The following is a 23,731-nucleotide window of genomic DNA, read 5'->3' as shown; positions in this document are numbered from 1 at the left end:
ACTCGTCCATTCCCCAAACCTTTTATTGCAGCTCACAGATTGCTTACAGAGAAAAATTCACTCCAAATCTTTTCAACAGAATCCATAACATTAGATCACAATAATTTAATAACCACCTGGTGTCTGCAGGACATCATTACATCTGCAGACTAATGGACATGATTCACAGACATGTTCCGGGTAAATTTTTGTACTTTCACTTTTCATCAGATTGGTTTAAATGTGGCACCTTAAAAGCTGCACTGTAAAATAATTATCTCAAAGGACTTAAGTTTATGTAAGGGAACAAACTAAATTCTATAGATTTTTTTCTTTTTTATGTGGAAAAACCTAGTATATAGAAAAGATTAAAATTGTTGGATTTTTTCCCATTTGATTCTAGAATATTCAGTGAGACCCAAATTGTCGCAATACATTTTTGATTCACCCAAACTCGGACTGAAAACAAACATACATTGTGATTTGCAGAGACATGAACTTTTGTTGTTTTGCCAAGTAAAGGGGCTGATGACTAATTTTACAATGCAGTTTTTAAGACTCCCTCTCATCAGCTGTTAGCACTGGTTCCAACAGACTCTGTACACTGGCGAGAACTACCTCTCCTTTACCTGGAACCAATCTCCCAATGTAGCAGAGCCCTAAACAGGATGTAGAGTACATCTGTGATAAGACAGACATGTTTGCTTTTAACTTAATTACTCATCCTTTTGTATTCCTGGAGAACAACGGTTGACCTGATGTAGCCTGAGGTCCTTTTTACATCTTGCATTTAAATGAGATCTGTATTCAGATAAGTTATCCAGTTATGGAAAGACATTGTGATCTAAATGGAATTCTATCTCCAACAACATACAGATGTGGTCAGACTTGCATTATGATCAGATTATAGTCTCAGCTACAGTCCCGCCTCCACATACTGGATAATCACACTGGATGTCATGCAGAGAAATATATCCAGATTAAGATCACATTTTCATACAAGGAGTAAACGTGGCTTACATTGAACTTTTCAAAAAGTATTTTCAGAAAATTAAAAAAAAAAAGAAATCACTTTTAACAAGTCTTAAAAATCTAGAAACTCTTATTTGTGAAAATTGCCGTCTTCAAATGTTAAAAAGGTTTCGGCAACTCAAAAGACTTTAGGGTGTTTAGAAGTAGAAAAATCCATATAGTGTTACGAGGGGGGGAAATTACATCTTACAAACAACTGCACACCATGGTAATGTTTTGCATCCCAAACAGGCCGATACATGAGGTCAGGCTTCATCATCTATATTGCCTTGGCTTCACTTTCTTCAACCCCAAATTAAAAACCTGCACAACACAAAATGGTGTTTTTTTAGAAAGGAACATGTTTTGACAGATTGTTGTGAACTTCCATGTTACCCACCAGCAGTATTACATTTGTTTTTAGTTCCTACAGAATAATATGGATGGCTCAATGTATAAAGTGTGTGTCTGGATCCCAGCAGAAAGACATTAAAACAGTGACCTTCACCAAAAGTGATCTGTCATGACCATCTCCATCCACATAAAGCTGATCATACAGACTGCACATCTACTCCAAATCCAGATTAAGGGTGCCTTTACACCTAGTTTGTTTGATGCACATCAATAGAACCTTTTGGTATTTTGGTCAATTTCGGCGAACCAGAAATCCCTGGTCTGCCGAAAATCTAAGGTCTGCTTTCAAGTGATACCCTGGTTCAGTTTGTTGTAAATGAGGACACATTTTAACTGTAGTCTGGACTGGAGTGACCTGAACCAATCAAAGGAATAACACTTGGACTGATGGGTATTGTAAACAGGATAAACACAGAAGCCCAAGCAAACCAAATGAGCTGCAGATGCACTCGGAACAAAGGAATTTGATGGTCTACAGAAAATTGTCGAGAAAGGATTTCAATGCTGCATTTAAGTGATAAATATTATTAAAACTACTTAAAAGTGTGTGACTCTTGAAAAACAGTTTACTGAGCAACAAAAAAACCCAAACTTCCATATTATGGCACCTAACCAACATTCTTACAGTGGGGAAAACAATTAACTTTTATAAAATGAGTGAGAGCAATCTTAGAGGTGACCAATCAGCTAACACCCACGTCAAACTGTTGTGCTTGTCTTTTAATGGAAAGTGAAAACCAACCAGCCCCACAAAAGAAAAGAACAATTGAACAAAAGCTTCATCTGTTGTGCAAACTCAAGGTGTGAGAGCACCCTTAAATACCCTTTAATTTGGATTCCTTAATTTAGACAATTCCAGATGTATTGAGAGGGTGTCTGTAAGAAGTGGGTGTGGCTCCCTCAGGGGTTAAGTATGGCCAAGACACACACTCCTGCATTCTACATAGATCTGCTGGTTTGTTTGCTGGTGTGTTTGTCCCACAACGTGACAGCGCTGCACTACCCATGGCTTCCTATTTCAAGTCACAGTTTAGCAGGTTTAGCAAGCACAATTTCACAAAAGCACAAGAACATGTTTAACCACTTAAGCCTACAAGGAAAAAACACTACTTTCACACTTATCTACCATCTCCGTCGTTTCTAGCAACCTTGTCCAGAGGTATGTTTCCATTTGTTTCCCCCTCTCTGTTCATGTTGGCTGTAAACCTCTAATTCTGGGTAAGGACAATAACTACTCCCTTCCAATCCTTACCAATTACCCAGACCTACAGCACCACTAGAACATTCTGGAATATTATCTTTATTTCCGGAAACACGGAAGTCCCCTTTATCATCATGAATTAAAAAAAAAAAATGTTTAGAGTGATTTATATTTTATAGCCATCAAAAAATACTGACCTGGTACATGGTCTGTTTGGGCTTAAGTGGTTAAAGTTAAAATGTAAATCTGTTTGTTTACATGGTCCCTGGAAATCATATCTGGAAATATGAAAATAATCAACACATGGAAATGTTTAGAACATGCACAGAGGTACAGGTCGTTCAGAACAAAGAGAGAAAAAGCCAAACTTTGTCTCCAATACTATCAACAGCTCACATTCGTTAGCCATACACACATTCACACAGATGTTCATGCACACACACAGCTTTCTCTCTCCATTCATGTACTAGCATAAGGCTCATCCTGGAGTCGACGCATACTGAGTGGTAAATGAAGTGACTGGGTGATGGGGGAGCAGGGAGGCAGAGAAAGACATTTGCATAGAATCTACAACACCAAGACCAAAACAAGCTGAGCATCCATGGTTGTTTGATTTTTACATCCAATAATGATTTGGCAGAAGAGTGTCTTTGCTTTGATTTCACCGTATTCGTGAGCTGCGGTGGTTTCATCAACATGGATGGATGGAGCAGGAAGGCAGAGCTGTGAGTGGAAACATTCTGCAGTGTTCACATGTTTTTCAAGATTCCTTGGAACCTAGAAGGCTCATTGCGTACACCAGGGCACTATACCTCAAACACCGACCAAAACATTCCCACTACCAAACCCCAGTGTTTCCTAATAGCCATTTTGTTTCAATCAATCAGAAAAACCCTTCTGATATTGTTGAAAGGAAACAGAATTTGCCTACAGTCATACTAGGTGGATAGGAAGGTAACAGTTCCAGTTTGGATACAGGACTCTGGTAGACTGGCTGCAGAAGTACAACGCACAAAGACAACTAGACCGTCACACAACGTCCACACAGCTAAAATAAACACCGTCAAAGACTCAAAAAAAAGAAGGATGGAGGAAAAGGTACCACAATTAATGTGACAGATTAACACTAAAAGAAATGTGTGTGTGTGTGTATTGTTGGTGGTGGTGGTGGGGGGTGGGGGGGGGGGGGGGATGGGTGTTGTCAATACAACTCAGTCATTTCTCTGGAGGTGGAGAAATGCATTGTTCTGAGCATGCTCAGATGGTGCCGATCCAACGTCTGTGGGTCTCTGCTCCGTCACCACACAAACCACAGCAGGCTCTACGTTTCTATGGAAACAGACAACAGAGTTAGGTTAAATTTAACCCTGACAAATCATTTCATCTCTGGAAGTTCTTCTGTGTGTGTGTGTGTGTGTGTGTTATTATCATTATTATGTTAGATGTATAGTTGGAAACGAATCAGCGCAACTGTAATACAACAAATATAATTGATTTAAAGTAGTTGGTTGTTTACCTGTGGGGTCATCCTGATTCGGTTCCTCTGCCTGGACAAACTCTGTCGATGCAATAGAAATACAACTTAATGTTAAAGACAGCTGCAATCAAAAGCTCTTTCCCATTTACCATAATGTGTGTGTGATATAATTAAGATACGTTATCAGTAACACAATACCTAATGTTGCTATAGCAGTAAATATTGTGCAGCCTGTAACATTTCTGCCTTCTTACCCTCCTCTGTCTGCTCCTCCATTACTTCTGAATCATCTGCTCCGACCTCCTCCTCCGCTGCCTCTTCAGCAGGAATGTCTTCCTCCACTGCATTTGAAGCTGGCTCCTGAACGGCTTCTTCTGAAGGAACCTCTGCATCCACAGCCTCTGCAACCTCCTCCACAGCATCTTCTGAAGGAGCCTCCTCCACCTCTACCACTTCAGCAGAAGGCTCTTCAACAACTTCATCTGAAGGAGCAACCTCCTCTACAGCAACGTCTTCAACAGCATCCTGAACAGCTTCTTCTGAGGGGGAGAGATCCTCGACCTCCTCTGTGTCTGCTGCTACTGCCTCTTCCTCTGTGGCGGCTTCCTCCTGTTCTGCAACAGCCTCCTGCACAGTCTCTTCCTCGGCAGCAGCAGGTTCATCCTCTACTGGCTCGTTGACAGCCTCTTCTACAGTTTCTTCTAGTGCTGGCTCCTCAGTAGCCTGCTCTTCTGCTGGTTCCTCAACATCTTCCACAGGTGTGTCCTCTGCAGGCTGGTCAGAAAATACATGTCAAACATTCTCAATGCTGTTTCACCATCCAAGTTTGAAAAGATGAAAAGAAACTGTATGGCAGGAAAGTTTACAATACAGTTCTATAGTCTCCATTTGATATTTCAAATTGAAGAGTAACAACAGCCATGCCAATATGATTCAATGTAAAATCCTCAAATCATTATTACCTCCTCCACAGACACGTCTTCCTCGGCAACGGCGGCTTCCTCCACAGGGACGTCTTCCTCTACATCAGCAGCCTCTTCTGCAGGGACGTCTTCCTCTACATCCGCAGCCTCTTCTGCAGGGACATCTTCCTCTACATCCGCAGCCTCTTCTGCAGGGACGTCTTCCTCTACATCAGCAGCCTCTTCTGCAGGGACGTCTTCCTCTACATCAGCAGCCTCCTCCACAGGGACGTCTTCCTCTGCAACAGCAGCTTCTTCTACAGGGATGTCTTCCTCTACAACAGCGGCCTCCACCACAGGGACATCTTCCTCTGCAACAGCAGCCTCCTCCACAGGGCTGTCCTCCTCTGCAGCCTCCTCCACAGGGCTGTCTTCCTCTGCAACCTCCTCCACTGGGACATCTTCCTCTGCAACAGCAGCCTCCTCCACAGGGCTGTCTTCCTCTGCAACCTCCTCCACTGGGATGTCCTCCTCTGCATCAGAAGCCTCTTCCACAGGGATGTCTTCCTCTACATCAGCAGTCTCCTCCTCAAGCACTTCTGGATCCTCCTCAATTACCTGGTGATATGATGAATTGAAAACACATAAGAAAACAAACATAATAAACACAAAGGCTAATGTGATCCAAAAGCTCAGGCCTACAACTTGTGTCAGAATAAAACTAAATATTTCACAATAAAATGTGATATCTCCGTCATCGCTGGCCAGGAGGCAGAGTAAACCCAGCCCCCCTGCACAGGAAGAGAGGGCACGGAGGATGGGAGATACTGTGTATCTGTGATTTTAACTGTATGCCATTTTACTACTTTTTCTGACCGCTAACAATTTCTGGAAAGACGCAGAGTAAAATATCTTAAAGAAAATTAACATTTAAGCCAACATTTAAGACTGTTGAACTATTGCTGGTTTTATAATAATGAACCTGGTGTCTACCAACCTCCTCAGGTTCTTCTTCTGGTTCAGGCTCTGGTTCAGGCTCTGGTTCAGCTTCAGGCTCTGGTTCAGGCTCTGGTTCCGCCTCAGGTATGGGATCGGGGTCGGCTGCAGCCTCTGACACAAGAGGGTAAAAACAGTCGTAAACATGTCTGAAAATACAAATACATACTCCCAGCCAAATCAGTATCCATTTTCCACTGTGTGCCATCCACAGCAGCTACAGTAGACTTCCTTCACAATAATGACTGGTGTGACTGGCTTTAACATCAAAATGTAGATCCAACATGCAAGCCTCTGCTGCATCACGGCAGTGGTCTGAAAAGTGTACAATTGCTAGAGACACACATACCTAGTGGGGGAACAGCAACCTCTTCAATCACCTCTTCCACTGGCTCAGGGTCAGGCTGTTCAACAGCTAAGCAGAGACACATTCTCATTTAATAATGTGTGCTTAGGACACACACACACTCACTGAATATTTAGCCACTGTATACTGAATGTACATTTAAATATATTGTCAGTATAAACACACATATACACTGAGGGGGGAAGAAACAACATACTTTGTAAGGAATTTGAACACTTCCTTATTACAAACAATGTTTAATGAACAGCAAGAAAGCAAAGGTGACACTAGAAATCAAATGACAATTCTGAAACTCAACTACACTCGCACTACAATAATGTGTTGGAAAAGAGCTGGCAGCAAGTGATCACACACATTACCATTTTGAGAATCGTCACCGGTTTTCTAGTGTTTCATTGTCTACTTTTGCTCACTTAACATTCATTAACATTATTTATGTTAATGATATTGTTTATTCCTTGATATTTGTTCATTAATAAATGGTCAAATATCAGTCACAAAATCAGCAGTTTAATTCCCCTCAGTGTGTAAACACATACAGCACTGTTCAAAAGTTTGGAATCACAGACAAATTTGTTTTTGAAAAGACAAAACTTTTCCCTACCCAATTACAGCAGCAAGTTGATCAGAAATACAGTCTAGACATTGCTAAAGGTGTTAATCAATATAATGGATGCGTTCAAAGGTTCAATTTCAGCAACCACAATGTGTTCCAATGGCAAATTGTCTCAGCTAGTCCTGAACTGCCACATTAAAAGGTTGATTCATTGTGTAAACAGAGCTGAAAACCATTGTGCCCTTTAAGGAAGTAATAAAACTGGCCTTTTAACTACTTGGCATCTGGAGTTTGGTAATGGTCTCAAAATGGCCAGATAGAAAGAGCCTTCTTCCGACACCAGGTTATTGTTTTTGAAAGAATTGAAGGCTTTTCACACAAGAGTGCCAAGACACTGGAGATGTGCAAAAAGGTGTTTCCTAACCATATCAAGGTCTAGACTATATCTTCTATTCATTTTGCAACTTATTTGATGAATGAAATCATGGGTTTTCATGTCAAACGTTACATTGGGTGATTCCAAACTTAAAGACAGTACTATGTATATTTACACATTTGTCAGATTTATTGACAAACCAACAAACGGAGCTGCGCAAAGCATCATTTGGGGACTGTACCCTAGTTTCCCCCCCCACCCTTACCAATTCCCCATAACCCGTCTCTCCTACCCCACCCCTTAACAGTTTGGAATTTCTATCATTTCTTCCCGACCTTCCCATAACATCCCCCATCCTGATATTCAGCAGTTTTGATCAGTTATCAACGTGTGCATTACCTTCTGGTGTGGGCAGAGCAGATTCCAGTGGGGCAGCGGGCGCTTCCTTATGGTGTGTGATGACAACGACTTTCTCTTTCAGTCCTACACAAGATGATGCAAATACTTTGTTGGCAGGAACCATGTGGGTGTGTTTACTGCATATTATATACACACACATATATACACACACACACACACACACACAGACAGACATCTATCCAATAATGTAGTGATTATTCCATACAGGCAGTCCCCAGTTACAAGCGCACGACCTAAACATCCTGTACCAATCTCTGTAAAGCCCATTTTTATAAATAATTGACAGTTGGTACTGATGAATGGGCAGACTTCTTTACGCCCGTGTAAATTGAGCTCAAAACACTGTTTTCAGTGGCCCTAGGGAACTGTAACATGTAAACACATCACTGCTGTGCATGGCGTTTGACCAATAGATGCTAGATGTGAGCTATACACAACTTGCACACAAGCTCAAACACGGAACTCATTCGTAACCTGGGGATGGCCTGTATGTATTTTAACAAAATTGTATAAAACAATGAGATAAATCGCATGTCCCACAAATTCATTCATCACCTGAAAATGTTAGTATTTGGGTACATAAAAGATATACAGCATATTAAGTCTTCAATCATAAAGTAACATTCACATGACACAACAGTTGGGTTTTCTTTTGCTCTTTTAGGGCTTCAATGTACTTGGTTGTCCTGACTAGGTTTTGGTTCGACTTGATTCAAATAGACAGAAAGCAGTTTAAGGCATTTAAAGAATGTGTAAAATGTTGGTGCACAGGGTTTGCAAGTTAGGTTTCTTCAAATATTTTGGTATGCAGCCCTCAAACATCCAGTCCCTTCCATTCTACTCTGACAGAAAACAGTGGGGGGGTTTTATGGTGAAAAAAGGGCGGCAACATAGATCAAACGTTTTATTGACAAACCAAGAAAATAACCAGTGTTCTAAGCATTTCCTGGCGTTTCTCCGTTCTATCCCCTTTTCCCAGACTTTCCTTAACCTTTACAAAACAAATATTCCACCTCATGAGCATGTGGCTAGCACCCTCTCATTGCAGTGCCGTCTTATGGGATCACTACCATGGGATCCACTGAAGCCTTGTAGCACATCGACAGGTTTGGTCTTATGACTTCATTTCCTGCTTCCTTTTTCAATTTTGCCTTTTTTGCCCTTTTCTTTTGCAGATGCTTTCCCTCTCCCTTCATCATCATTCTCCTGGGGTTTATTCCCCATTCCTGCATTTTCCTCTTTCTCACCTACTTTCTTAGGCCTTTCCTGCCCCTCTTTTTCATCCTCACCCTCCCCTTCCCGTTTTTCATTCAATTGTTTGGCTTTTTCGCTCACAATTTTCTCCAGAGATTTATCCATCTCTTCTCTCTCCATTTTCTCCTCTTCCTCTTTCAGCCTGGACGCCACCCTATCCATGGCTCTGGCAGCCACTTCCTTCCTCCTTAGCTCCAACAGTATCTTCTCCTCCTCCTCCATGACCAGAAGCCGTCTGACCTCAGCCAGGGCCAGCTTGGCTATCTTCTTGGCCTCCACTCTTTCATGAATGAGGGCTAGTTGCTGTTTTAGAGCTTCCCGGAGCTTCCAGCCAACATCCACATTTTCTGGGACAGATGAGCAAAAACACTGTTTGGTGTTTTACTCCATTATGAGGAGAGGGCCATGCTACAAGTTTAAAATCCAACCCATTATTGGTCATCACCATGCGTTAGGCGTCAGACAAGTTGCATTAAACAAATGGAACTAGAACGGTTAAAATAAAATAGGTTTTAGACAGATAAAATTTGCTTCAGGTTGGGCTAAGCCAACACAGAGGAGGTCTCCAACCAGTTGTCCGCACTTCGAGATTAAGTCAAGCTCCAATAGAACAGTGCAATATTCGCTACTTCTTCACAACACCGTCCATTAGTAGTGTTAAAGGAAAGCATTAACACGCAAACAATACTGCGTTCCTCTTCACATGATTTCACCTCAAGTCCATTAGATCAAGAATCTTGATCTAATGTTTTTCGTGGTTAATTGCTCAAACTACAGATAGTTCTCAAGAAAGTCTGGTTTGGTTTGTTGGTAGTTCGGCTGCAGTGATTACATCATCTGCCAGCATGACATTCTAGGAAATGTTAACTTCAGTGTAACACAGCACAGCTCCATGCAAACAGGTAGCAAGACGATACCTCTCTTAGCTTTTCTGCTGGAAGCTTCTGGTATTTCATCTGATGTTCCAGACACACAGGACAACAGTATTAAACCATACCAACAACTGTAGAAACAATATTTATCATACAGGGTAACACACACACAAGTTCCCAAACTTCTCTTGCTGCAACTTTTACAACTGCAATGTTATAAATAATTATAAACTAGGGTTGCCAAATCCATATCATTGAATTTCACAGTGTTGGTTGCGGTATAAAGCTAATTCTCTCAATGACTGCCAAAACTAGACAGACAAACAAGAGTACAAACACTCAGACGCACACCAAGGTGAATGCATTCATGAGGTAGCCTGGCGCCAAATCAAATACACTTTGTTAATTTATATTGGTAATATGCTCTGTAAATAGTCGTAGGAAGAGAGATCTCTTGGCCATACCCCACAATAGGCCAGGTACATTTGGAGGTACCATTTACGTGTGAAAGCAATCTCTGTCTGGACTAGCATTTTGAGAAGCCACATTGGCTTCATTAAAACGACGGAACACATTTAGCTCCCTCCTGTGTTCTGGTGGTCTGGGTGGGTTTGATAATGGCATAACAGTCTTCTCAGTAGGCTAGGAGAAGGGAGCATGGCAGGCTTCCTCAGATTTAACTTGAGTGGACACTCTGAATTGCCTGAATGTGTAAGATTGAGAGAAATCGGAATTCAGCTACATTATCCTTTAACCACACTTTATGGTACAGGCCTCACATTAAAATGTGTGAATATTCTGTGCGTGCATTCCGGAATATTTGGAAATTCTACATTTGCTGCATAACGACTTTTAAAAAATGTTTAATGTTCCAGCAATTCAGTAGAAGCAGTCACATTAGAGCAGGGGTCTCCAACTGCAAGACAAGCAGTCAATACCAATGAAAAATGGATAAGTATTTCCTAAGGTCAGGGCAACATTCATTACAGTTCATTGTTGACAGACCAACATACAGCAGAATCACAACCATGGAACTGGATGGTCACTAGTGGTTTATATTTCTTTGTCTGGACTACGCAGTACCCCCGACGCCAGAGCCGGCGCCATTGTGAACAATCACATTTCTGTGTTGCCCTGTCTGCATAGCTCAGCAAGTGCCTGGCCAAAATGCTTGTTGGCAGTGTCGGCAGTAAAGTCAAAGAAAAATTGGTAGTATACTTCTGTTTTTACAGTGTCTGGTTGGAGTTGCAAGTTTTTCCAACTCCTAGTGAGCCTTATTAATTAAGACCAAACACGGTTATAGCAGTCAAGAGTTAGTATGTATAGTTACATTTTTAGGGGGTGCATAGCAGGTTGCAGGGTACCAAGCTCCAATGGAGAAGTATAAACCAACTTCAAGTGTGAGAAGCAAGGCATCACCTTTCAACAGCAGAATAAGAAATCAGCCTGTCCCAAATTCACAGTTCCACTGTGACTAGCACTTCATGCCAACAAGCTATTATAACAAGACTACTGTCCTCTAGAAAAAGTCAAATACACAATTGTCATAGTGACCGGGAACCTGAGTTTCAATTTGTGAGCATGAGACTAGTGTGTTTTTAAATTTGTGGCGAGTGTCTAAATGAGGAAGAATTGTGTTGCAGTGCTTCACAAAAGATTTTCCAAGGACTCATCTCTGTAAACATGTACCAGGGCGCACATAAATACCCTTAAACCACTCTTCTCATGTTCATTGAATTTACTGTGAAATTTAGTGGGAGCTCTGCAAAGTCCATATTTCTGCAAGTTAAAAAGGGAAATTGCTCAAAATTCTATGGATTCAAGACGAAGATGAGTTCAAGCTTGAGTTTTAAAATGCCATGCAGGATGGTCAGAAGCCAAAGAAAAATGTTGAGTCATGCAGCAGTGGGCGTAGACAGAACATAGGAGAAAGGGACAACCAAGCAGTTGTCAAAAGTGTCATTTGATTCATAACGCTGTCGGCTCTCTTCTTTAAGCAACAAAAAAAAAAAAAGAGATGCATAAAAAAGAGAATCCGCTTTTTTTAAAAAAGTGTTCCTGAGGGAAATTTCCATTTCTTGACAAAGGAAAGCCGAGCAGAAACTCCTTCAATTGGCTCTCACTTTCACATGGTTCTGATGATACAAGAATTGGACTGATTTATCATGTGGGAAAGTTGCAGTGACAAATTACTGACACTTGCAAAAATAAACAATGTAAAATGCGTTACACTCAACTCACTTTACACCACTTTTCACTACAGATTGGATTGCTTAAGGGGAGTTCAAGGGAGTTCCTTTTAGAAAACACTTTGACAGCAAGTGCATTAGGAAGGCAGTCAGGCTGTTGAAGATGGGCATGAGCTGGCCTGATGCTATTGGTTATGGAGACCGACTATGACAATCTTCTGGCCCCGATCATCATCTTTTGCTCTTTCAAGTCCTCCATCGTCGTCATCTGCCTCATCCTCTTCCTGCTCCTCCACAAATCGTCCTGAGGTGCTGTGTTCCAGCTCCAGGGGGTTTATTAGCCCATACAGGAAAGTGAAGAAGCTGTTTAACCAATCAGATCCACCCTCCTCCACTTCTAACCAATCCAGAATCTGGGATTCGCCCTGACCACCTCCCTCACTGGTCAGGCCTATGCAAACAAGAGGGAAAGGATGGCAGAATGGATGGATGGGGAAAGGAGGGGCGCACAATATGGGGCAGTGAAGGAGATGGCACAAAATTGTGGGGAAGGTGAAGAAAACACCCAAAACATGAAGGCAGAAGGAAAGGAAAGTCAAAAATAATGTGATGAAGAAAAAGATGGTTGACAGGAGAATGAAAGAAAGGGAAGGAAAGAGGAAACGGTAAGAGGATTTAAGCTTAGGTTAGGCAGCCAGGGAACCAACCAGGCTCTTTACTAAGCAGTTGGTATTACAAATAGAAGTGAAAGACAAGAAAATTCGTGCTTTGCAAATTCAGTATCACAAGATTCAAGCAGGTTGAGTCGCCAAGCGGCAACACAATTTAATCTGGTGCATTTTAGTCACAATCGTGCGGGAATTTCTTAACAAAAGCTCAGTTTAGATTTTTGAAGCTTTTGTGTAAGTGGCTAAATGAATCAAAGCCGTCTGCCAACAAAATAGAATGATGGCTAGGTACTTTGGTTTCAAACTAATTGCCAAACACGATGTTGGAGAATCTCCCACAGACATCAAATGTGGCAATGGAGCACAACATATCCTTTTGCAATTCTTCATAAGTTCCTGCACTGAGCTGTTGCTACCCATCATCCATTTAAATTAAGTTTCCTCTCATTACACTCACGATTCAAAGTCTGTTTGCATTACAGTTTTACTAATTACTTCTTTATCAGCTCCACAAACTACCTCAGGTGTAGCCTCAAACAATTAGTTTTGAGGGTTTCCATTACACATTTTTACAAAATGCAAGTCAATGGAAACCCAACCAATGTCAATGCAGACACCATGAACAGAGCAGACACACCTTCTCATGTTCATCTCATCCTGAATCCACTCAGTACATACAGAGAAACAAGTGCATCTCTGGACTGATAGATAAGGCAAACTGATGCAGAGAGTACCAGTGTATGTTTGGTAAAATGGCAACATTTTCTTGAATTGTCATAAACCCCTGTAATCATGGAATAGCTGGAAGGACTGTTTTACATACCGAAAGCTTAAATTAAAAACTGTACACGCAATCACACACAGTTAGAGGCAGAACACAACTGGGTGGCCAATTTGCCAATTAATTGGATTTAAACTACAGAAAAGAAAACATGCCTGTGTAAACAGCAGCGCAATGCATTCGACACAAAACACTGCAAACATATCTACTTAAAATCAATCAGAGGCAAGATCACATTGATCATAGCCAATCTCAGCAGCTACCAACCTACCTCACACAACAGCCCTGCCCCGATGCTCGGCCCTGTGAGTGCTAAGCGCCATGGCAGTGACGCAGACAGTGTAGAAAATGATTTTCTAACTTCAAAACTTATCCAGTTAAGAAAAGATTTAACCAATGCTGTATTATGAAAAGTTAACTGGTTAGACAGTTAATGAGCAACAACCCCAGTTTGAAGTTTTCATGTTGCAGCAATGTCCGACATGGTGACAGTGAAAAAGCTGGTATGTCAAATACCATGTTTCCATCAGTCTTATTTCATTTATTGGATATAATGTAGATTTCATAAAATTTTTGGAAAAAACTTTAAGGCATATCATTTCACATGCATTCACATTATGCTGGGATAAGGTTTCCTTCAAGATTATTTAATTACTCCTTTAAGATAAATGATTTGTAGATGTTGATTTTGAAAGGTGTCGAGTGGTGCAACTGGATTGGATGTTGAAAAATAAGGTGTCCAGTTGCTTTTGGAACCAACCAGCTAATGGAAACTCATAGTTTTGGCTTCATGGAAGTCTGATGTGATTTTCATGGATTAAATTGTCTCATTGATTATCTTTTTCATCGGTAATTGTCATGCAAAGAAAACCCAATATGGAATCAACATACAAACAATTTATTAGTGTCCTGCAGAAATCTCCAGTGATTTTATAATCTCTTGTTTTGGTGTATTCAATAGCTTAAATTATGAATCATTTCATTGTCCTGGCACTTAACCACAGTATGCTTCATCCAACACATCTGTCAGGCGCCAGCCAATGTCACATGGGCTTCACAGTAGGTGTGGGCCATCAAGTGTGAACATGAAGTAGGACTTACTTTCTCTCATAAGCTCTACTTTTCCTTTCCACCGCCAGCCATTTTCCGTGGAGAAGGACGTTTGCACAGTTTTACCTGATTATCAGCTAGTTGGATGGGCTACTCGAGATGAAACACACTGTGGCCTTCATCATGCTTTAAGTTTTGCGATTTCTGTTACTTTCTGCCAGACACTAATTTAAAAAAAAATTACTTTTATAATTATAGGTGAATCAACTTGCCTAGCAGAAGCTTAGCATCTTCGACGTCAAAATCGCCATCTCCGTCAGTATCGTATGCCACCAATTTACCTACAGCAGGGGCACACGTTTGAGACTAGGGCTTTCACAGAGACGAATAAGAAATTGACCTGCATTGTATGTCAACATCGAAAATTTTTGAGAAATACAACAAGCTTGAGGGCCATTGCCTGCTCCGTGCTCCATATTAGCATTGGACACTTGAATAGTCAAGGACACGTGGATTTAAGCGCTCTTTGCTTAAAAGTGCAATTTGTCAAACATGACAATGGCTTAAAAAGCTTGGTGAATTCCTTCAGCTATTGGGGGGATGGGAGGTAAATAAGACTGGAGGTTTATATTGGCTATGGAAATAAGGTTCAAATAAACAGAAGCCCCGAATCTAAAACAATTCAGATGAGGGAAAGAGTTGTAGGTAGGACTGCAGCCAATTGATTTACTGATGCATATTGGAAATTAAAATATATAAGATATAAATAAATTGTGCCTTTCAAGCAAAGATTGGACACTAAATTAAATTGAGGCGCCACATGTATACCAGACCAGAAATGTAGTTGTAAAATGTAATTGTGACAACTGCAGCTGTGATAGCTTGCTTTTACAAATGCACAAAATGTTCACATGTGGATGTAGGCAAGATCAGTTTTTTTTATCAACAAGGAGTTAACTAACTTAAGAGTTAAGTAATGGCTAACATTAGTGTAGAGGTTACCACACCTGTATTCTTTATAAAAGACACTTGTGGTGGACGCTTTTAAATTTGAAGCAGCAGCACGAGGGGTTATGTTAACTACTACTACTACTACTAACTCTACCATCAAGCCATGCAAAATATGAGCAGAAATCTGTTCCAATAGAAAGCATGCATGCTTTTGCTGAACTCTTTTAGATTTGGGGCTTGGGGAAAGGTGTATAAGGGAATAAGAAAGGTGCAACAGTGTTCATGAGGGGGATTCTACACGATTTGCCTGGGAGGGATAATGCCTCGACATTTTTACCTTGCAAGGCCTCAGACAGGTTAATTTGTAAGTCCTTAGCCTTGTCTGCATGCAAAACACAAAACACATACATTGATTTTGGAATTACAGTAGAATTATCACAAATCACAGATATTTCATACCATACTGGGCAAAAGCCTAACGCATATGTAAAAAATGTAATTCCCATTTGACAGTATGGAGAGAATTTGCTCTCTTGTGATTGACATTGGAGAACAACAAAAGCAGAATGTCCAAAACATAAGAGTAAGAAAAAATAATGCACAATTTATGAGGGTGGGCAATAATTTGCACAGCAGATTACTGCCCAGCCATGAATTTCAACATTAAATGACATGCAGGACTGAGATTATTAGATGTGAAATAACAGACATGCATGGTAAAAGAACAAACTGATGAGGGATGTAATAAACTGCAGCATAAATGATGGTTCCTGTGCAACAGTTGTGGACTGTGAACATGGGAACACAGAAATGTATGTTTTGAAAAAAAAGCCACAAAAAACTGGACAGTGTAAATCTTCAAACGTATGTTAATAGGTCAAGTATTCTCAATAAGAATATTCCTCCTTGTCATTGGATAACTGGCTCTCATTGAAGCCATTTAATGATTGTTTCTTTGAATTTAATTTTAGAAACATTTCATGTAACGCAAATGGGAACAGGGTGTCGCTAGGAAAGGACCAAATATTGTCTATCTGAGAAATTAGTCAACGATAACAATAAGTAAATTAAATAAAAAGTCCAGTCCTGCTGGCTCTGACTGACTCATCTCAGGGTACTGAAAGTAGTTCTGACAATAGTAATAGTAAAGCTGTGAGAGGCCTAAATCAGGTCAACTATACTTCAGGGCCATATGGTATGTGAAACTGTGTGAGGGCGCCTAGAGTTTGCAGTTCAACATCTTATTACATTGCGTCTTTAATCGTTTCAGTTGGATTAATACTGCATTTTAGGAAGGTGCACTAAACTGTGACATGTGTGAGGCATTTGGTGTGGTTGTTCTGGCAGGGTTACCAGTCCTCTTGGTTATCTTTCATTCATACATTAAAGCTTGTTTCCTGAAGCTCAATACGTTATGTTTTTGCTCTTTTTGTAGCATCACAATCAGCTGATGATGATGCAACTATTCAACAGTAGAGCTGACATGATATGGGAGTCTGTAGTTTTTCCATCGCAAAACTTTTACTGAATAGTGCCTCATAATCCATAGAAATATCAAGTTGATTGTTCCGGGGACCTCTGGTCCAGACCATGTTAGAAAAGTGTTCACACATTTCACTTGGAATGGGGTGTACATCAAACAAAACACATGAACACACACATAAAAAAAGAAAATCAGGGGTTTCTGTCTACTTCCAAGTCAACCAATGTTACTTCAATTGCAGGTTAAAATGCATTTAATTGCAGGTTAAAATGCATTTTTACCATGGTTGATGATCCACGATACCACTATCTGGGCAGCATTACAAATTTAAAAAAAATCTCTTAAACGTGATTTTCATTCAAAGTAACAGGAACTATTCATGTTAAATGAGTCACGTGTGCCCAGGAACTATGTACAGTATGTTTGCTAGTCTTACTACCTACTGTACATGTTCCAGTGCCTCTGGAGCCTATATGCATGCATATACATACTGTATGCATGTGCTGGCATACGGAAATAAGAATTACTCACCGAGGACACCCTGATAGTCAACCAGGTCAAAGTACACCACAGCTACAGACGTCCAGACACCTAGGAGGGCAAGGACTATGAACCAGGTGAAGAAGCTGCCACCGCTGGTCCCAGACTCTGCCTTCTTCCCATTCTTGCCGACTACCGGGGGCTTAGCACCATCTGGAGTAAAAGAAAAAGAATACAGTCCAGGACATCAAGCTCAGCTCACTTCTTTCACAAGTTCAAGCAGTGGTTACGTTTGGATGACACACCAATACAGTAATACTTTCATGCTCATCCCAAACTGACAATTGATCTTCAAACCACACATGTACATTAAGATCAACTTTGAACCTTCAAAATGAAATGTGATGCATCAGTTCTCTATTATTTCAAACCACATGCGAAAAGCTCTGGGTGCATAGTTATTCTGGGTACTGCTGAGATCCCACAATGCATTGTGGGTGGAGACACTGGCAGAGTGAACAGGTGTGAGGTCAAACACAACCACACAGAGACCACAGCGCAAACTTTTCACATAGCCAGTATATTCTCAAATCAGCCCAGCTTTTATTTATTCCACTTCAATGACACACACATTAGGACAACAAACATGTTCATACCCAAGGCTTGCAGACCTGTAACACGGTCAAGTGACTCAAATTATGGCAAAGAGAAAGTCCAAAAGCAACATTACAGGTTCATGTAAGCATCCTTTGGCCAAATGTCAAGATATTTCAGGGAACATTGAAAGATCGTAAGCATAAGCACTAGCAGTAAGAAGACTGGTCCAATAAGCTTACCCACCACAGTGGAAACATGGATACTACGGCACAAAGCATTGGCCCTGTTCTGGATAGGACATGCTAGGTCAAAAGCAATCTGACAGACTGCCTTCTGAAACTACATCAATTGATAGCCATACAAACAGGCCTGATACAAAAACCTCCACCTTACTTCGCCCTTGAACTGACACTTTACTCACTGTGTACTTCTGCAGCAATCACCATGGGGGTCAGTGCGATGATGGGGGCAGTGATGGATTCAACACTGGTTGATTCCAGTTCTGGATCCCCCATACCTGCCAAATGATGGCCTGGCCTTCTGACTGATCGAAAAAACAAATCAACTACCACGATCCGTTCCAAACAAAGGGAGGACTCTGCACCCTTCCCTTCTCTCACTACAGCCTGTCACGCTTTATCTTGCTCATCTGTCAGTCGTCCTTGCTATCCGTCCCCCCCCCCCGCCCACTCTAGCCTGACCCTGGCATGGCTCTGAAGGTCCACTAAGATCTATTTATAGTGCTGCAAGAACAGCTGGTCCTGACAAAGAGACATAGAGGAAGACTGGTGTCAACATAATTTCCGGAGAACTACCGCTTTCAAAGGAGGATTTTTTTTGCCAAAGCCATGTATCCTCTACCGATTACATTTACCAGATCAGATACAGCAAATGTCCAAGGATATACAAAATATCCAAAATACTGACTTTTTCAACTAAGTAGTAATAACTTTTGTATTGTCCCTGTGGCTCTCTTTGAGTCCAAGTCCAAAAGGATTTCATAATATCTCAATATACACTCAATCAGATGCATGGTGTGACAGAATTGGCATTGTGCCTGGTTCTGTTCTCCTGCAGATACTAGCAGAACTATAGCTAGGTCTACACAAGCAGTATGACGGTACTGTACATATGTGCTGCCTGAAATGGAACACGTGCATTTGTTTACCAAGCAGTGTCTGCAGTCAAAGAGACACACCCATGAGAGTAATGCGAAACTGTTGATGACCTGGCCAAAAAAAAACCACAAGCTTATTCATGACATTATGATTCACCACAATGCTGCGATTTCAGCTGTGTCAGTTCTAATAAGACCACAGGGTGGATAGTTCTCTATGGACATGTTTGTATGGTGTATTTCAAAAAAGGTTTTTGCAGAATCATGTTACCATTCATGAAAGGGTAACTTAGAATTAGTGAATTAGACAAAAAGGCAAAGAGATTGTTCCTCCTTACAAAATGTTAAATTATATCAAACTAAAACTCAATGATCCAAACAAGACAATCACAACCAAGTCTTAAGTCTTCCCTGCTGGCTTTTAACACGTCGCAGCACAAGCGCACACAAACATTTACAGCCGCACTACAGGGGACAGCTGTCATGATGAGCCTCCCCTTTGTTATGCAATCAGGATACGTGACAGGTGACAGGTAAAGCCAAACATGTCACCATGCACCCGATCACAGAAATGATAACAAAGCTGTCGGTCTACACACACTTTCATGCCAGGGTGCATAATATATTAGTACAGATCAGATTTATTGATAACTTAGCGGCATAAAACAAATGTTTAAAAACATTACTAATACCTCTAAACCCGGGGCCAGACTGGAAAACAGAAGCGCTGCAAAGGGCCGTCAGCCGAAATAGCAAGTGAGGCTATTCAAGCCCGCTGTATAATGTGGTGCGTTCCTAAAAACTGTACCAGTGTTGTGTCAGTCTGTAGATTCCCTGTACTTCTCTTCTTCCAGGATCAACATTGGTCAATAAGGGCATCAAAATAGCTGCTCGCCCCTGTGCTTTTCTTTGCGCTTCTGCAACCAGTGTGGCACCTCCTTTACTGGGCGTTACAAAAACACCAAAACAGAGATTTTTTTTGTGGAGGTTTGCACAATGCAATTTTGCCTTAAAGGAACATAATTACCCCCATAGTCAAATGCACAACACATCAGGCAACACACATCAATTCCAGGGGAACTGTTACCCTTTGAGCTTTGCCTACTCCAGCAACTCCCAGGCCTATGGAGAGGGAATGAGGAGGGGGAGGAGGAATGAGGCCTGAGGGATTTAAATGAGTACAGCAATAACAGTAATAACACTGCTACAAACTATAAGGATAATACTATCTAAAGACTTCAATTACTAACCAGACTATACATCCCCACAAACTTGGCTATCAAAAAGCATCCAGAAATAATTAACATTTAATAGGATTAAATAATCATCAGTCGAGGTGGCGGTGGTGTGGGGAAGGGCTGGAGGTTTTTGCAAAATAAAACGCATTACATTTTTCCCCACTTTGATCTTTATAGAAGCAAATGCTTTAATGTTGCTGTGAAATCATGCTGTTCAAGTGTCAAATTACTTTAAAATAAACAATACAAGATTGCATCCCTCACCTATAACAGTGCATAAAGACATTACATTCATCATTTCATTAAGTTTATCAAAAAAATAATTATAATTTTGATTTAGATTTTTAATTTGATTTCCATTAGTGTAGATCTATTTTATAAATGATTTCACACCTGCATGACAATACAACATCTATGATTCAATCAAATGTAAACGTTACAATGTATCTCACTTGTTAAGCAATATGTTCAAAGCACTCGATATGCTGTTCATGCCTATCAAGCTTGGCTGTAGGAACTCCACTGGGGGCCTCTTTGTACAAACTATAAACCACCTATATCACAGAATTACATAGTGTCCTCCATAGCTAACCCAACTCTGAGAAACCTTGATCACGGTACACCTGTGCAAATATAAGGCCCTGGTAGCAAGTCAAACCACCTGCAACCGTTCACTGATCCCTATATGGAGTATTATTATTATTGCTGTTACAAGTAGCAGAAGTCGTAGTAGCTTTCAATGATGATGATGTGATCACATTGACAAATATTATGTGTTGAGTACTCTGCATGATTCATCATTGCATAATGTCCCATTGCATAATGTCCCAGCCTTGACTTGTATTCTTCAGGAGTGATATACTGTCTGCAATGCAATCTGCTTCTCGTAACCAACTTTGTGTACTTTTCAACTATATTCCTCCTGCAATTTAAAAGTGTAACTCTTTAAGTATCCCTGCAAGTAAATGGGGGCATGGAAAAAAGCTTCAATATGATGGTATTTGGAGAAACAATACCACCTGCACAGCCATATAGGTGCTTATGTTGTACTTATCTTTCAACTTCTTCCTTGTTTTATTATATGGAGTGACCTACACAATCTACCAAACGCTCCACCCACTTAACACAGGACTTATCACCAAAGACAACAGAAAGCCTTGAATTCATTCATTCATTTTATATGCATCATCATCATGACATTCTATCTGTGATTTCAGAAACAAGCCTCAATAGTGACACACTAATGCATTCACCACAGGAAAGGAATACTAGTTGTAAAGCAGACCATCTCTGCTAGAAAAATGACCATTTCTTCATCCATCCACCTACTCCTGTTCCTGGCACTCAGGGCCAGCACAGAGCTGTAGAGAGCTCAGTGAGCCCAGACACACGGACTCTATTGTGGGCGGGGCCAGGAAGAGAACGAGAAAACCCGAACATTTTGTTCCCTGGGAAACTTGACGTCAGATTGCCCTTTGAACAACTAGCAGATAGGACGAACTCTACACACTGCATATCAAATCCCCGTCAATAAAACGGAATATGGAATTTGTGCACGTTTTATTAATATGCACATCATTTCCTTGTTAGATTATTATTGTACCGTTTTATATGCAACACTTCTTTAGTTATGTGTGTGAGGGGGGCGGGTATACGGCACTCGAATTTAAAAAGCATGGTGGGTTTGTACTGTGGTCTCTACAGAGGACACCGAGTACTCAGCCACACTCTCCCCCCTTTATAGCCTTAAGCCACGTGTCATCAGTGTGGGGGTAGCGTGAAGAACCTATCGCCTTCAGTGCAGCATAGTACCCCGTGGAAACAATGTCCAAGTCTTCTATAAAGCGTCACAGTTTAAATAGTACTCTATTTTCAGAAAACACATTACATAAGTGGATCATACAGTTTGCCATCGTCCTCGACACGAGCAGATCTGGAGGAAAAGCGGCACAAACGTTGTTTGTGTTTGTACCCGTGTTGCAGTGATTGCATGTCATTTAAGCAACGTTCAAGTACAGATCATTTAAATTGGGGATTGGTGCTCCGTCATCTACTTTACAGAATATGTTTGAAATAACAGAGCCTGGGGGCGCCTGACTGTGATGCGGGGGTCAGGGTGCCAAAGTGTAAGCAAGTGTACCCCCTCAGTGAGCCACGTAGAGTCTCACTCTAAATGACACGTGAGCATTCAGCAAAGGGGGGCGGGGTGCTTTACACACTAGCACGGCTGGAAAAGCTGCATATAGTGAAGTCCACACACACACACTGCACGCTAAGCTCCAGAGATTTAAAGCGAGGAGGGACCAAGAGCTGCACAAACCTGTTCACCCTCAGGAGAAGCTTGTCGTGCTAGTCTGCATATTATCTACCTGGAGTCGATATAGAACAGGCTGTGCAACAATGGCTCTACAGGACAGTGGTCGAGTCCAGTGGAACATTTTTCGACCGTGTTTCATTACGTTAAATACGTTTTCATCTAGCGAACTAAACGAGCTTTGATATAAGTAAATAAAAATGAAATTGCACAGGAAGGCCGAGCTATGGGGGTCAACACGGCGACACACTGAAAGCACTGCGTAGATAGAAGGCCGAGAATAATGGTACAGGGGCGGGAACAAAGCGGTACAAATGTTATCACACCAAAATGCCTGAAATATAGCTAAACCGATTCCTACTTCGTGACTTCGGTGTGTGGCTGCAAAAAAGGCAGTTTTAACCGCTTCAAACTAGAAGCCACGGGCAGAGAATTAAATAACTGACATGACGGGATTATTCTAAAGAGGCCCGCTGGCTGACAATGAGAGAGCCGCCTTCCCCACCACACGAACACATAGCATTGCATCAAATAGCGCAGGGAACGTGAACGCACCTTTAGATTTGACGTGCGCTTTGGCGTTTTTCTTGGCAGCCATGTTGAATGTTGAAGCTCTGGTTGCGACGAGTATAAGAAGAAGGAGTTGAAGCGACCCGTAGGCTGAATTTCCAGCAGTAAAAGAAATCAAACTTTCTCCTCCTGCTTAATAAAACTCACGACCATAGCAACGTCAGTCGCCAATGACAGGCTTAGTTCTCAATAGTGGGCGTAACGCCATAAATAAGGAACCAATCGTAAAGGACAAGCGTTTATCTTATTCAATCGTGTGGATAGTCTTTTAGCCCCGCCCCCCTCGCTCCTCCTGGAACGTGGCAAGATGGTAGACCCCTGTACTCCCTTGTAAAGCGTAGACCGCTGCTCTACTCACGCTTAAATCATAAACCCCTGCTTTTATCGCGTTTAAAACATTAATCTCAAATTCCAGAGCCAGAGATACGTCAACATGCACAATACTCAGTGTTACATTTATCATAAACA

The 23,731-nt window shown here is 41.2% G+C and overlaps 1 protein-coding gene across 6 annotated transcripts; it reads right to left on the bottom strand.

Annotated features, from left to right (window-relative positions):
* Window positions 1-5: 5 nt before the first annotated feature.
* On the bottom strand, window positions 6-23,462 carry asph (aspartate beta-hydroxylase). Of its 6 annotated transcripts, XM_076162280.1 has the most exons (12): window positions 18,446-18,568; window positions 17,479-17,640; window positions 15,802-15,846; window positions 14,786-14,854; window positions 7,679-7,762; window positions 6,330-6,395; window positions 5,982-6,094; window positions 5,495-5,602; window positions 5,045-5,464; window positions 4,337-4,856; window positions 4,122-4,163; window positions 6-3,934 (listed from the first exon to the last, which is right to left on the bottom strand). In XM_076162280.1, exons 1-12 carry the CDS (start codon window positions 18,537-18,539, stop codon window positions 3,927-3,929), a joined length of 1,731 nt encoding a protein of 576 aa, XP_076018395.1. In that variant the 5' UTR covers window positions 18,540-18,568; the 3' UTR covers window positions 6-3,926. The 6 variants fall into 6 exon arrangements, with proteins under 6 accessions (XP_076018395.1, XP_076018397.1, XP_076018399.1 ...); XM_076162282.1 differs by lacking the exon at window positions 18,446-18,568 and adding an exon at window positions 23,249-23,462 and having other exon boundaries at window positions 5,045-5,602; XM_076162284.1 differs by having other exon boundaries at window positions 4,337-4,847; window positions 5,252-5,602; window positions 18,446-18,572.
* Window positions 23,463-23,731: the final 269 nt, after the last annotated feature.

Source organism: Genypterus blacodes, unplaced genomic scaffold (assembly GCF_046128005.1).
Source record: "Genypterus blacodes isolate CSIRO-AG114 ecotype Tasmania unplaced genomic scaffold, CSIRO-AGI_Gbla_v1 ptg000120l_1, whole genome shotgun sequence".
In the NCBI taxonomy this organism is placed as follows: domain Eukaryota; kingdom Metazoa; phylum Chordata; class Actinopteri; order Ophidiiformes; family Ophidiidae; genus Genypterus; species Genypterus blacodes.
The sequence above is the reverse complement of the archived record's forward strand: the minus strand, read 5'-3'. Positions and strand labels throughout refer to the sequence as shown.

Excerpts from the sequence above, each read along its gene's own strand:
- asph (XM_076162279.1), bottom strand. The coding sequence starts at position 18,539 with ATGGGGGATCCAGAACTGGAATCAACCAGTGTTGAATCCATCACTGCC. Across the intron at positions 7,763-14,785 it reads AGATGCTAAGCTTCTGCTAG|GACTGAAAGAGAAAGTCGTT; the intron begins GCAAGTTGATTC and ends CATCTTGTGTAG. Across the intron at positions 6,095-6,329 it reads GGTTGCTGTTCCCCCACTAG|AGGCTGCAGCCGACCCCGAT; the intron begins GTATGTGTGTCT and ends CTCTTGTGTCAG.